The sequence below is a fragment of the Salvelinus namaycush genome, chromosome 21 (genome assembly GCF_016432855.1).
Source record: "Salvelinus namaycush isolate Seneca chromosome 21, SaNama_1.0, whole genome shotgun sequence".
NCBI lineage: Eukaryota > Metazoa > Chordata > Actinopteri > Salmoniformes > Salmonidae > Salvelinus > Salvelinus namaycush.
In genome coordinates, this window is record NC_052327.1 from 40,688,701 (window position 1) to 40,704,125 (window position 15,425).

At 41.3% G+C, this 15,425-nt stretch overlaps 1 protein-coding gene across 1 annotated transcript in view; it reads left to right on the forward strand.

Moving 5' to 3' along the window:
• The window catches only part of LOC120065906 (juxtaposed with another zinc finger protein 1-like), a 16,021-nt gene extending 14,757 nt beyond the window's left edge, over nt 1-1,264 (forward strand). Inside the window, exons 4-5 of the mRNA XM_039016950.1 lie at nt 611-666; nt 1,118-1,264. Of these exons, the coding sequence (XP_038872878.1) occupies nt 611-666; nt 1,118-1,264 (203 nt within the window). The remainder of the gene's footprint in view (nt 1-610; nt 667-1,117) is intronic.
• Nucleotides 1,265-15,425: the final 14,161 nt, after the last annotated feature.

Here is a 15,425-nt window from a genome sequence, read left to right on the forward strand (position 1 = left end):
CTCATCCATATATTTATATGTATATATTCTATTCCATCCCTTTACTTGATTTGTGTGTATTAGGTAGTTCTGGAACGGTTGGTGTTGAATTGCTAGATTACTTGTTAGATATTACTACAATGTGTCCTAAAATGGTTACAAATACAAGACTGTGTGTGTGTGTGTGTGTGACAAGAACATTTGATTTGATTTGTTTTGATACGCTGCAGTATGGTATGTTACCACCAGGTGGCTTACAAAAATACCCCCTTCTTAGGACCCTGACAGTTTTGTGTGATTTTCAAACCAGGCATATTAGCATGCTATTTGCAGGCTATTCCAATGGTTTCCCTAGTTGAGACCATGGTTTTGGACCTAACTTGGTCAAAGGTCCTAATATGGAAGGTGTTTATATAAGTTGAGGTCCTAATACGATCTCAAAAACGAGAACACACACACACACATTCAGACACACACACACACACACACACACACACACACACACACACACACACACACACATTCAGACACACACACACACACACACACAGTGTCTGAAAGATGAACAGATGAAGGGGTATTTCTACCACATTGGGGGAACTGTGATTGTGTGTCTGTGATTGTGTTATAGGCGCTTGGGTTATGAGTCATGAGGATTCTGGGAAGGAGAATGAGCTGGTGTTACTGGTGATGCTTAGGCTGGGGTGCCATCATTGTGATAGCACTTCAAAGCTTATGAAGAATAAACAACCAACAATTGCATATACTGTTTGTGATTCAAATACAATAGTGGCCTCATGGCAATGTGAAATGGAAATGGCAGTGAGATGTCCATCTTTCATTGTACAGGAATAGGAAGCATCTTGGGAGGTGTTTCGACGACATCTACAAGATTGCATTAGCAAGCTGAGAGACATCATTGTAGAAAATCTGCTCTTGGCAACAATTACATTCTGACCATAGCCTTCCCTTGGACACTCACTGCCCTGATAGGAATAGTCTGTACAAAGGAAACTTGGAGGGAGATCGAAGTTCAAGAAAATCTTTTGATGGACGGCATCCTAGAGACAGTATACTTTCTCTTTCGCACAGGAAGAAGATTTCTGAGCTTTTCTGTCCCCTTTCTCCTACTGTTTAGTGGAAATGGACAAGGGCCTCATTTAGGCCCTTAATTCCCCTGGGAAGAGAGCTCTTCTACCCCGGCTGGAAGCAGACGTATTCTCAGGCCCCTGTTAGTTCACAGGTCAACATCAGTATAGCCGGCCAACACTTCACCACAACTTGACTGTTCTGCTGGGAACTAGAGAATGACCCTGAGACCAGTGGAAAGCACCTGACAATGCTGAGAAAAGTGCTGCGATGAGGGCTCTATAGAGTGTTTGCACTGAAGAGGCAGAGGGGCAAGGCACTTGACACCTGACATAGGCCTACACAAAATGGCCGTTCACAGTCCAGTTTCACAGTCAAACCAAGCTGTACTACGGATGTCGCTAGTGCTGCGTGTTCTTTAGATCTGCCTTGACTCACTCGTTGGAGACTCCAGGGAGAGGGAATTAGACAACAAAGAGATCGCCTTCCTTCCTGTCGACATGAGAGAGACGTAGGACTAGTCTTGTGATGTTCTCAGGGTTCTGCTGTGTCCATGGAGACCGTGCATTTACATTTAACCTCCCCACTGGTGTTCTGTGACGTGTTTACGTCCCCTCGCTATCACTACCACACAGCCCACATACACACACACCACCACCACACCCACACCCACCCCGACCCTACTAGCCCCTGATCTACTCACCCTGCCTGCCTGCCACCCCATCCTCTCTTGCTCCCCTCTCCATCTCCATGTCCACCCTATGCATAGCTATGAGGGGCTTTAGGCACCAAACAGAACACATATATTATTCAGTCCTATACATGTGCAGACACATATACAGTACTTGCACACATAAGCACCTATATTCACATACTACTGTGTACATACACACACCCACACACACCGATTCGGTAGTGTATTTAACTTCTTGTCAAGACGGGGGCGCTGTTTTCACCTTGGAAAAAATCGTGCCCAAATGAAACGGCCTCGTACTCTGTTCTAGATTATACAATATGCATATTATTATTACTATTGGATAGAAAACACTCTCAAGTTTCTAAAACTGTTTGAATTATATCTGTGAGTAAAACAGAACTCATTTGGCAGCAAAACTTCCGTCGTCGACGGCGCGCGAGGGAACTCGACATTGTCTTCTGAAAAGCGTTCGGTATACACGGCGAATATCTCCGGCTCTGATTTTATTTGATACATATGATAATAACATCATAAAGTAGGTTTTTTCAACCGAGTTTTATCAGTTTATTCAACGTTTATTGGGACTTTTGGAGTTTCCGTTCTTTGCGCCAAGAGAGGATGGGAATGTTAGCAACCTTGGCTAGCATTGTGGCGCGAATTCGACAGAAGAAATGGACATTCTAAAACCAAACAACTATTTATTCTGGAAATAGGACTCCTTGTACAACATTCTGATGGAAGCTCAGCAAAAGTAAGACAACATTTATGATGTTATTTCGTATTTCTGTGTAATATGTTGATGTCTATTCTCCGCCGTGTTGGTGAGCACTGTCTCACAATAACCCAAGCTGTATGTTGTGGTAAAGTTATTTTTAAAAATCTAACACAGCGGTTGCATTAACTTGTTATGGCTGCAAGGGGCAGTATTGAGTAGCCAGTTAAATCGTGCCCATTTCAAACGGCCTCGTACTCAATTCTTGCTCGTACAATATGCATATTATTATTACTATTGGATAGAAAACACTCTCTAGTTTCTAAAACCGTTTGAATTATTTCTCTGAGTGAAACAGAACTCATTCTGCAGCACATTTCCTGATCAGGAAGTGGAATGTCAGAAATCGATGCTCTGTTCAACTTCCTGCCTATACATGGGCATGATACGTAAGAGTCTACGTACACTTCATACACCTTCCCCTGGTTGTCAAGAGGCGGTGAGAGAAGAAATTTCGTGTTTATCTTGGTCTGAGGTGGAATTAAAGCTCTTTGTATGACGTGACCGTCCATTTCCTGTTTCTGGAGCGCGCGAAAGGGGACATGGATTTGCCTTCTGTTTAGCTGTCGTTATGGACGACTAACATCTCCGGTTTAGATTTTATTTGATACATGTGACCATATCATCGTAAAGTATGTTTTTTCAATATAGTTTAATCAGATTATTGAAATTTTTTCGAGAGTTTTGCCGTGTTCCGTTCTCTGACTTTGTTGACGTTGGAGAGATCCGTGCCACTTGGCAAGTGCCCATGCTAAATCAAGAGGGAAATTTGCCGTTCCAGATGCAAACAACGACTGTTCTGGACAAAGGACACCTTGTCCAACATTCTGACGGAAGATCACCAAAAGTAAGAAACATTTTATGATGCTATTTCTAATATCTGTCGTGCATGTGAACTGGTCGTCGGCGCCCAAGTGTTTCTGGCTATTGTGGCTACGCTAATATAACGCTATATTGTGTTTTCGCTGTAAAACACTTGATACATCGGAAATATTGTCTGGAATCACAAGATGCCTGTCTTTCAATTGCTGTACACTATGTATTTTTCAGAAATGTTTTATGATGAGTATTTAGTTATTTGGCGTTGGTGTCTGTAATTTTTCTGTCTGCTTTCGGTGCAATTTCTGACTGTAGCTGCAATGTAAACTATGATTTATACCTGAAATATGCACATTTTTCTAACAAAACATATGCTATACAATAAATATGTTATCAGACTGTCATCTGATGAAGTTGTTTCTTGGTTAGTGGCTATTTATATCTTTATTTGGTCGAATTTGTGATAGCTACTGATGGAGTAAAAAACTGATGGAGTAAGAAAAGTGGTGTCTTTTGCTAACGTGGTTAGCTAATAGATTTACATATTGTGTCTTCCCTGTAAAACATTTTAAAAATCGGACATGTTGGCTTGATTCACAAGATGTGTACCTTTCATATGCTGTATTGGACTTGTTAATGTGTGAAAGTTAAATATTTTAAAAAAAAATATATTTTGAATTTCGCGCCCTGCACTTTGAGCTGGCTGTTGTCATAAGTGTACCGACGTCGGGCTTGCACGCCAAACAGGTTAAGGACCAGTGTATCTTTCATTTGCCATACAACAAGTATTTTTATGTAAAGTTTATGATGAGTTCTTTGGTCAGATTAGGTGAGTGTCCAAAATATCTCCGGACATTCTGGGGAAATGTTGCTACGTATTCACAATGTATAACCACGATTTGCAGCTCTAAATATGCACATTTTCGAACAAAACATAAATGTATTGTATAACATGATTTTATAAGACTGTCATCTGATGAAGTTGTCCAAAGGTTAGTGATTAATTTTATATCTATTGCTGTTTTTTGCGAAAGCTACCATTGCGGTGAATAAATGCGTTTGTGTGTTTGGCTATTGTGGTAAGCTAATATAATTCTATATTGTGTTTTCGCTGTAAAACACTTAAAAAATCGGAAATATTGGCTGGATTCACAAGATGTTTATCTTTCATTTGCTGTACACCATGTATTTTTCATAAATGTTTTATGATGAGTATTTATGTATTTCACGTTGCTCTCTGTAATTATTCTGGCTGCTTCGGTGCTATTTGTGATGGTAGCTGCAATGTAAAACTATGATTTATACCTCAAATATGCACATTTTTCGAATAAAACATAAATGTATTGTATAACATGTTATAAGACTGTCATCTGATGGAGTTGTTTCTTGGTTAGTGACTAATTATATCTCTATTTTGTCGGTTTTGTGAAAGCTACCTATGCGGTGGAAACATGGTGAAAATATGCGGTTGTGTGTTTGGCTATTGTGGTTAGCTAATAGAAATACATATTGGGTTTTCGCTGTAAAACATTTTAAAAATCGGAAATGATGGCTGGATTCACAAGATGTTTATCTTTCATTTGCTGTATTGGACTTGTGATTTCATTAAATTATATTATATGATATCCCTGTCCCGTTAGGCTAGGCTATGCTAGTCAGCTTTTTTGATGAGGAGGATCCCGGATCCGGAAGGGTGATGAAGTAGAGTAAAACCCATTGTGTGTTTTAAGGATCACTCAGTTATTTGCAGGCATCTGACGAGGTGACCAGGCGTAGGTGACAATGTGATTTATTGGAGCTTCGTTTATTTGGCTTCCACTACAGCAGAAACCATGCAATGGATTCTGAAGCTGGTTACTGCTTCTCAGAGAGAGAGTGAGAGTGAGAGTGAGAGAGAGAGAGAGAGAGAGAAATAAAATCTGATAGATAACAGCTCCTGAATGGTTATAACTTATAACTTTGGTTGTTAAGAGTGAGATTGACACGATTAAATTAGCAAAAATGTATAGGTAATCAAATTGTACAACTGAAGATCAACACAGGAGGAAAAGATTGACAGAGAGTGAGTTAAAAGACCAATCTTCATCATGATAGCTAGCCAAATTCAAATCTGTCAGCTAGCTTACCGTCTAGCTCCAACTGTTTACTGGTGGTAACCTTAGCAACATGGCCACTGAGGCAGCGCTAGCAGCAGCAGCAGAGACTGAGAGAACCCCCCCTTTTTTTGAATATCCAGCAGAAATCACATCAGAGAAGGGAAGAATCAATTTTAAACACAGAATTCTGAGGGAGAACCCAGAAACTTTGTTTGCTGACTGCTCACAAAACAGGACTGTTACAAACCTGTTATTTTACACAGACCACACTACTGCCTGGCATACAGCTGTAACCAGTCATTTCAGCTATACCACAAAGAAAGGCATCCGCAAGGGAAGGCAAATCCACATTTTTGAGGACAGCGATAAGGACCAGGAAAACAGGTTTCTGACGATAAACATGTACCACAAGGTGTGCACAATATGGTGCCCAAAAACACAGGATGCACTCCACATCCTGTCCCAGCCTGACTTTGGCACATCAGGCCACATTATTATTCACACCGGCACCAACAACCTGATAGAGGAGCAGGAGAGAGTAGGCAGGATGTACACAGTGTTTTTGGATATTTTGCACACCTTGTGGTGGGGGAAGAGTTTATCCTCTTGGATGAATTTCCCATTTGAGTCAATGAGGATTGCCAACTCAGTGGGTTTTACCAGATTAGTGCGTTCATGATCTGGGGCTGGGGTACACAGGGCCTGTGTACATGGAGGGGTGTGTGGGGATGTGTCAGGGGGGAGGCAGAGAGCTTCTCTCTGTAGTAGGTGTCCCCATGTGAGCATCCTTGTTGATTGATGGCAGCATTCATGCAAAACTGAAAGCGCGAACCACTGCTTTTAATCAGGGCAAGGCAACCGGAAACATGACCGAATACAAACAGTGTAGCTATTCCCTCCTCAAGGCAATCAAACAAGCTAAGCTTCAGTATAGAGACAAAGTAGAGTCGCAGTTCAACGGCTCAGACACGAGTGGTATGTGGCAGGGTCTACAGTCAATCATGGACTACAAAAAGAAAACCAGCGCCGTCACGGACCCCATTTTCCTGCCCCCAGACAAACTAAACAACTTCTTTGCTCGCTTTGAGGACAAAACAGTGCCACCAACACGGCCACCTACCAAACCCTACGGGTTAACCCTCACAAGGCTGCCGGCCCAGACAGCATCCCTAGCCACGTCCTCAGAGCATGCGCAGACCAGCTGGCTGGTGTGTTTACGGACATATCAATCAATTCCTATCCCAGTCTGCTGTTCACACATGCTTCAAGAGGGACACCATCGTTCCTGTTCCCAAGAAAGCTACGGTAACTGAGCTAAACGACTATCGCCACGTAGTACTCACTTCCGTCATCATGAAGTGCTTTGAGAGACTACTCAAGGATCATATCACCTCCACCCTACCTGACACCCTAGACCAACTCCAATTTGCATCGTCCACAGACGACGCAATCACAATCACACTGCCCTAACCCATCTGGACAAGAGGAATACCTATGTAAGAATGCTGTTCATCGACTGCAGCTCAGCATTTAACACCATAGTACCCTCCAAACTCATCATTAAGCTAGAGACCCTGGGTCTCGACCCCACCCTGTGCAACTGGGTCCTGGACTTTTTGACGGGACGCCCCCAGGTGGCGAGGGTAGGAAAAAACATCTCCACCCCGCTGATCCTCAACACTGGGGCCCCACAAGGGTCTCAGCCCTCTCCTGTACTCCCTGTTCACCCATGACTGCGTGGCCATCTACGCCTCCAACTCAATCATCAAGTTTGCAGACGACACTACAATGGTAGGCTTGATTACCGACAATGACGAGACGGTCTACAGGGAGGAGGTGAGGGCCCTCGGAGTGTGGTGTCAGGAAAATAACCTCACACTCAACGTAAAAAAACAAAGGAGATGATTGTGGACTTCAGGAAACAGCGGAGGGAGCACCCCCGTATCCACATGGACGGGACAGTAGTGGAGAAGGTGGAAAGTTTTAAGTTCCTCGGCGTACACATCGCGGACAAACTGAAATGGTCCACCGACACAGACAGCGTGGTGAAGAAGGCGCAACAGCGCCTCTTCAACCTCAGGAGGCTGAATAAATTTGGCTTGTCACCAAAAACACTCACAAACTTTTACAGATGCACAATCGAGAGCATCCTGTTGGGCTGTATCACCGCCTGGTACGGTAACTGCTCTGCCCACAACCGTAAGGCTCTCCAGAGGGTAGTGAGGTCTGCACAACGCATCACTGGGGACAAACTACTTGCCCTCCAGGACACCTACACCACCCGATGTTGCACACACATCACAGGAAGGACAAAAAGATCATCAAGGACAACAACCACCCGAGCCACTGCCTGTTCACCCCGCTAACATCCAGAAGTCGAGGTCAGTACAGGTGCATCAAAGCTGGGACAGAGAGACTGAAAAACAGCTATCAGACTGTTAAACAGCCATCACTAACATTGAGTGGCTGCTGCCAACATACTGACTCAAATCTCTAGCCACTTTAATAATTAAAAATTGGATGTAATAAATGTATCACTAGTCACTTTAAACAGTGCCACTTTATATAATGTTTACATACCCTACATTACTCATCTCACATGTACACCTGTATATGCTGTACTCTATACCATCTACTGCATCTTGCCTATGCCGTTTGGCCATCGCTCATCCATATATTTATATGTACATATTCTTATTCATTCCTTTACACTTGTGTGTAAAAGGTAGTTGTTGTGAAATTGTTACATTACTTGTTTGATATTACTGCTTGGTCGGAACTAGAAGCACAAGCATTTTGCTACACTCGCATTAACATCTGCTAACCATGTGTTTGTGACCCTACGTTGGCAAAAAGAGCCTTCACTTGGCCAACGCACTGAAGAGTTTTGTGAACGATGGTGTGCTATACTAAATAAATGTTCATTGGACCTGATGACCCTGATCATTGAACAACTTAAAAATTATATTTTCGAGATCGCAACCTCAGTTGAAAATTCACAGCAAGCTCTACGAGACGAGCTTAATGACCCTAGTAACGCTGACCTTCAGACTAAGATTACAACCAAACTGAAGGAGAGGAAAATCAAGAATCAAGCGATTTGGAAGATAAGAAAAATTGACTAATATATCTCTGGCGAGACTCTAAGCACAAGAAACCAAAAAACAGGACGAGACAAGCCGATGACAGACGCCGAGTGCCTCTGTCAGACCGACTATCCATAGACAGCGCTATCTCTGGCTCCTCTACCACCGGTGAGCGTTTTTTTCTACAACAGAGGGCGGGGACACCGGGGACAACGTCGAGGCCAACACCCCCAGCACGTAAGAGGGTTCGACGCATACATCGGGGGAAGAAGAAATCCACTACCACCCCGCGACACCTATCAATTGAGATCCAGGACGGGCCCACAGTCCAACAGGAGCTAAATGTCTTAAACTTATCAAGTAAGACCCTGACATCCGCTCACCTCAGTGTTCTCAATAAGGGGTTAACATTTGTACCCACTGCATACATGAATGACTTTGATGTCCAATGAAGGAAGGAAACTCCAATTCCCTTTGGAGATAAACTAAATCAGAGGACCGCCCATGAGCACAGTTATCTGTCCTGGGACAGGCCATTTTCTGCTCTTCCGAATAAAATCCCACCCGGGTTTTCTATCACCAGACCGAGCTTACGTCAATTACGAGATGGCTAAAGGATGCAGATCGAGCTAACCTCAATTTCGAGGGGGCTAAGGGTTGAGACGAGACCAGTACCTCTATCATAGAGGGAAATAAGGTTTAAGTAGATTGCTGAATCTTTTCACCATCCCACGTGGTTAAACTCTTAGACAATCGATACCGACAGAATAAGAACAAGTCTTTGATAATAATTACTAGTCTGCAGCTAGGAATTCGGTATCTTTGAACGCGAAGACCGACAACCGCCAAAACATCTATTCTATAACGACATGAATGAATGTCACTCTGAACTATCCATTCTAACCACGACAGAGAGAGAGAGAGGGCAGACAGACTCTCCAACAGAAACAAACTTCTCAACAGAGATCCCGACGACACACTGAGCGTAAATATATATATTGATTGCAATTGTTCCCAAATGAGTGAGCGTTCATGTGCAAAGGATTAGCATTTCAATTGTTATAATTATCACTCTGTCTAACAAGCCGCCATGCCGGTTTGGTCCACTAGGGCACACCCGCTATCATTTCCTTGTAACCATATCTACTGTTTGTTATGCATTTCTGTGAGTACTTAGTTAGTAAATAAATATTTGAAGTAAATTGATGTATGGATGACTCATAGTGAAGACTGGGTTCGTGTAGACAACCAACAATTTATGACGTTTGGAATGAGACTGACGTGAGGTAAATAATAATTCATTAACCTCTAACAACTCCCAAACCCGGATCCGGGATCCCCCCCATCAAAAAAGCTGACTAGCATAGCCTAGCCTAAAGCCACAGGGATATCATATAATAAAATGTTCATGAAATCACAAGTCCAAGACACCAAATGAAAGATACACATCTTGTGAATCCAGCCATCATTTCTGATTTTTAAAATGTTTTACAGGGAAGACACAATATGTAAATCTATTAGCTAACCACGTTAGCAAAAGACACCACTTTTTTACTCCACCATTTTTTTACTCCATCAGTAGCTATCACAAATTCGACCAAATAAAGATATAAATAGCCACTAACCAAGAAACAACTTCATCAGATGACAGTCTGATAACATATTTATTGTATAGCATATGTTTTGTTAGAAAAATGTGCATATTTCAGGTATAAATCATAGTTTACCATTGCAGCCACCATCACAACTCTCACCAAAGCGACTAGAATAACTACAGAGACCATCGTGTATTACCTAATTACTCATCATAAAACATTTCTTAAAAATACACAGCGTACAGCAGATGAAAGACACAGATCTTGTGAATCCAGCCAATATTTCAGATTTTCTAAGTGTTTTACAGCGAAAACACAATATAGCGTTTTATTAGCTTACCACAATAGCAAACATCACAACAGCATTGATTCAAGGCAAAAATAGCGATAACGTATAAACCACCAAAATATATTAATTTTTTCACTAACCTTCTCAGAATTCTTCAGATGACAGTCCTATAACATCATATTACACAATGCATATAGAGTTTGTTCGAAAATGTGCATATTTAGCGGCACAAATCGTGCTTATACAATGAGAATAGTGTCCAAAACCTCAAGCAATCTGTCCGGCGCCATCTTGGAGAGGCACCTATTCTAATCGAAAACTATTCATAAACTTGACAAAATACAGGTTGGACAGCAATTGAAAGACAAATTAGTTCTTAATGCAATCGCTGGGTTACATTTTTAAAATTAACGTTACTTCAAGCATACAGCGTGCGCTAAAGCGAGACGCACCGAAATTCATGGCGGAATTATTATTTGACATTTTTCAACAGAACAACGAATTATCAGCATAAATAGTTCTTACTTTTTGATGAACTCTCATCAGAATCTTGGGAAAGGTGTCCTTTGTCCAAAAGAATCGTTGCTAGGTTGGAGAACGTCCTCTTCCACGTTGCAATTAGCAGTAAACATTAGCATGAGAGAGAGAGATACCCAACCCCCTAGAACGCCAGGAAATGAAATACCCGAAAATCGCAATATACTGACATAAACTGATATAACTCGGTTTAAAATAACAACATTATGATGTCTTTAACACCTATATTGAATAAAAACAGAGCCGGATATATCTAAGAGCTAAAACAGGAGCTTCTAGCACGACATGCCAAGATCCTCCCTGCGTCAGAGCGAAGAGTCAAAAGAGGGGACACCTCGTTTCCAAGCAATTTATAAACTTTCAGATCTGCCTAGAGACTCCATTTCAAGTCCCTCTATTCACTGACACCCAGGGGAAGGCGTATGCAGTGCATCTCAACCAATAGAGGACAGGCAAATTAATAAACTGTTCTGGGAACAGCGAGCAGATTTCAGCATTTTCAAATCCTCATAGGAAAATTGCTCTAAGTCCAGTTCTGTTTCACTCACAGACATAATTCAAACGGTTTTAGAAACTAGAGAGTGTTTTCTATCCAATAGTAATAATAATATGCATATTGTACGAGCAAGAATTGAGTACGAGGCAGTTTAATTTGGGCACTATTTTTTCCAATGGGGAAACAGCGCCCCCATATTGACAAGAAGTTAATTCGAAGACTAATTGATCAGATATTAAAATATCTGAAAGTTATATTAGGAAAATTATAACTTTGTAATCTGAATATTTTCCTTGGTGCCCCGACTTCCTAGTTAATTACAGTTACATGATTAATCAGTTTAATTGCGTAATAATAATTACAGAGATATATTTGATAAACAAGTCTTCAGTTTTAATGATGCCAAAGACACGACAACTATCTGAAGGTGACTTCTACCGCAAACTGAATTGTGACCCTACCCTGGAATTCCAGCATAATATCTCATCCACAGTGGAAAGCTGTTTGTAATCAGGGCAAATCACGAAAAAATAAGTTGAATTTCTATGTGTGAAATTTCCCAAGATACCAACTTTCTATACAGTCGCTAAATTACACAAACAAGTGTCTCCTCCTCCAGGTAGACCCATTGTAGCAGCAATCGACTCTGTGACATCCAATATTTCTACATTTGTGGATTACCACATTAAACCGATGGTTGAGAATCTCCAATCGTATTTCTAAGACACTAGTAATATGATCTCATTGATAGAGGGCTTAGGAAGGATACCAGAGGGCACCCTGCTGGCCACTTTTGATGTGGCGAGCTTGTACACTAACATCCCACACACTGGAGGCTTGCAGGCACTACAACACTTCCTTCAGCAGAGAGACTCTACTCTTGCTCCATCCAATGATTGCATCTTACAACTTACTGAACTGGTATTATCCCATAACTACTTTGTCTTTGAGTCAGACTTTTTCCTTCAGATTCGGGGTGTAGCCATGGGCTCCCCTTTTTCCCCCAACTATGCAAACCTGTATGTGGGACAAGTTGAAGAAGCACTCCTTTATAAAACAGAGACACACCCCTTACTTTCCAAAATACTTCTATGGAAGAGATACATAGACGATGTCTTTGTGCTCTGGGAAGGAAGTCAGCAGGAACTAAATGAATTCCAACCTCTACTAAACGAGAGCTCTGAATACCTCAAATTCACCATGCAGACTGATGAGAGAAAAATAATCTACCTGGATTTATGGATTATCAAAGAGAATGATGCATTACACACAGACTTATACACAAAGCCCACAGACCACAATACCCTGCTATGTGCGGATACTATGCATCCCCTTCCCCTCAACAATGTTCTACCATATAGCCAGTTATTCAGGGTTAAACTAATCTGTGGCCACCAGTCAGATTTTGACAGCAATGCAAAAAAAATGACAGATAAATTCAAAATGAGAGGCTACAAGGACAAAACTCTTGATGCTGCAATGATGAAAATATCTCAAAAACAAAGAGCGGAATTACTAAAAACTCAACCAAAGAAGAAAAACAACGCAACCGTCTTTGGCACCAAGTACACCAAGGGTTCGGAGAAAATGAAAGCAATCCTGAAAAAGCACTGGCATATTCTGCAATCAGGCAAAACAATCGCACATCTCTTCAAGGAACCCCCACTGGTGGTCTAGAAGCATGGTCGCAATATTGGAGATAGTTTGGTGAGATCGGACATGCCCCCTGAGCCCACTCAGACACTCTTGACACCTATCCAAAATGGGAGCTATAAATGTGGCTCATGCGCACAGTGCAATAGCACCATAAAAACGTATTTCTTCAGACACCCACATACAGGTCGAAAGATCCCTGTTAGGGGTATCATCTCATGCAAGACCAAGGGAGTAATCTATCTCATCACCTGCTCATGTTGAAAAGCCTATGTAGGACAAACGAAAAGACAATTAAAACAACGCATAACTGAACACCGCAGCTCAATCAGATGTAAGAACATTGACTATCCAGTAGCAGCTCACTTTGTTGAAGCTATCCATCCCATCTCCTCGCTCAAATACACAGGCATTGAGCCTCCCTTTGTGGAGATAATACTACTACAAAGGGAGGCTTACTGGATATCCTATCTGAAAACATTGACCCCTAGTGGTCTGAATATTGACTTTGATCTCAGGCCCTTCTTATGAACACATTTTCCTTTATGAAAAAGTCTTATAAATTGAAAACATATTTTTACAGCTTATTAGCATATACCCAATATGTTCCCCCTGTTGATGATGTTCATTATATATTAAGGTTCAACCAATATTGCAGTTATCGAAAATGAAATATGAAATTATTATGCGAAATTGAATGAAACAAGAATGTATACAATATTCCATTATGTTTCTATAAGATAACAATAGCATAATATATTTAATATGCCATATACTCTTTTTTAACAGTTTCACAAATATAATTTTAATTAACTTAATCATTATGAAACACCCCTCACCACTGTCATTGGTTACACTAATTGCACTGTGCGTCTACATCACCTGGTTCAAGTATTCATGACATTACCTTGAGGAAGGCACAGTGAAGCCGAAATGTTGGTAAATACCCATTCAATTGCTGGGAGATTATACATGGAGTGTGCAACTTTCTTTATTTTGATAGTTTATAGTTTATTCGCCGTTAGTCAGCACCTCCACACAAACTATTATTCTGGGTGTGCTCATGTTTTTTATCTACAAATCCGAACTACAAAATCTAATTGATCCCCTCAAAATTGGTAAATATCACATTTGGTTAAAACTGAAAAAATAACTTTTACTGACAGAAAAATATGTGTTCCTTTGCGCAATATATATCCCCCCCTCAGAATCCCCATATTACTCAGGGGAGATCTTCCCCACCCTTGAGGAAGAGACGTGCCATTTCCAGGCCCAGGGAAATGTGCTCATCTGTGGGTACACAAATGCATGCACAGGAACACTACCTGATCTAACGACCACACGAGGGGACAGCTTTATTACAGGCCATACTGTTTCTAACTGTCTTCATCTCCCCATAGAAACAACAGTCACAGCACCGTCAACAAAAACGGAAGGGATCTGTTGCAGCTCTGTAGAAGCCTGGGTCTGTACTTTGTCAATGGTAGGTTATGGGGGGACTCTTTGGGGAGATTCACCTACTGCTCACCTCTTGGCCACAGTACAGTAGGTCTATATGAATACAGACATTGACCCATTCTCTCTCAGCTCATTCACTGTCAAGCCACTAACACCTCTGTCTGATCACAGCCAAATTACGTTGTTCCTCTAAAGAACAGACATGAAAACAACCACACATTCACAGCCCAGTAAGCTGTACAACATCAGACATTCACAGCCCAGTAAGCTGTACAACATCAGAAATTCATACAGATGGGCCCAAAACAGCACAGAAGAATACCAGAAAGCAACCTGTAACCAAAATATCCAAACAATCTTACATAACTTTCTGGATACCACATTCACTCACAGCAGTAAAAAACATCAACTATAATTCAGGCAAGTGGCAAAAGAAGCACAATTGAAATTGATAATTGATGCAGATTGTAAAATTATAAGGAAAAAACTTAGAACACTATCCAACCAAAAGCACAATAATGGTGAATTACGCCTTCATTACTGTGAGACTTTAAAACTACATAAATGTACACTCAGAACCAAAAAAACACAGTACAACAGCAAGCAGCTGACACTAATTGAGGAGTCCATAAACACAAACAACTTCTGGCAAAACTAAAAAAATCAAAACAAGAGGAATTAGCGATACAAAATGGTGACATATGGACAACTCATTTTAAAACACTCTACAACACCGCTCAAATTGACACAAACGCAGAACAATGCCAAATTCATGAGAAGTTGAATGGATTAGAAAATGCTATAAAGGACAATCAAAATCCATTGGACTCCCCAATTACTGACCAGGAGCTCTATAAGA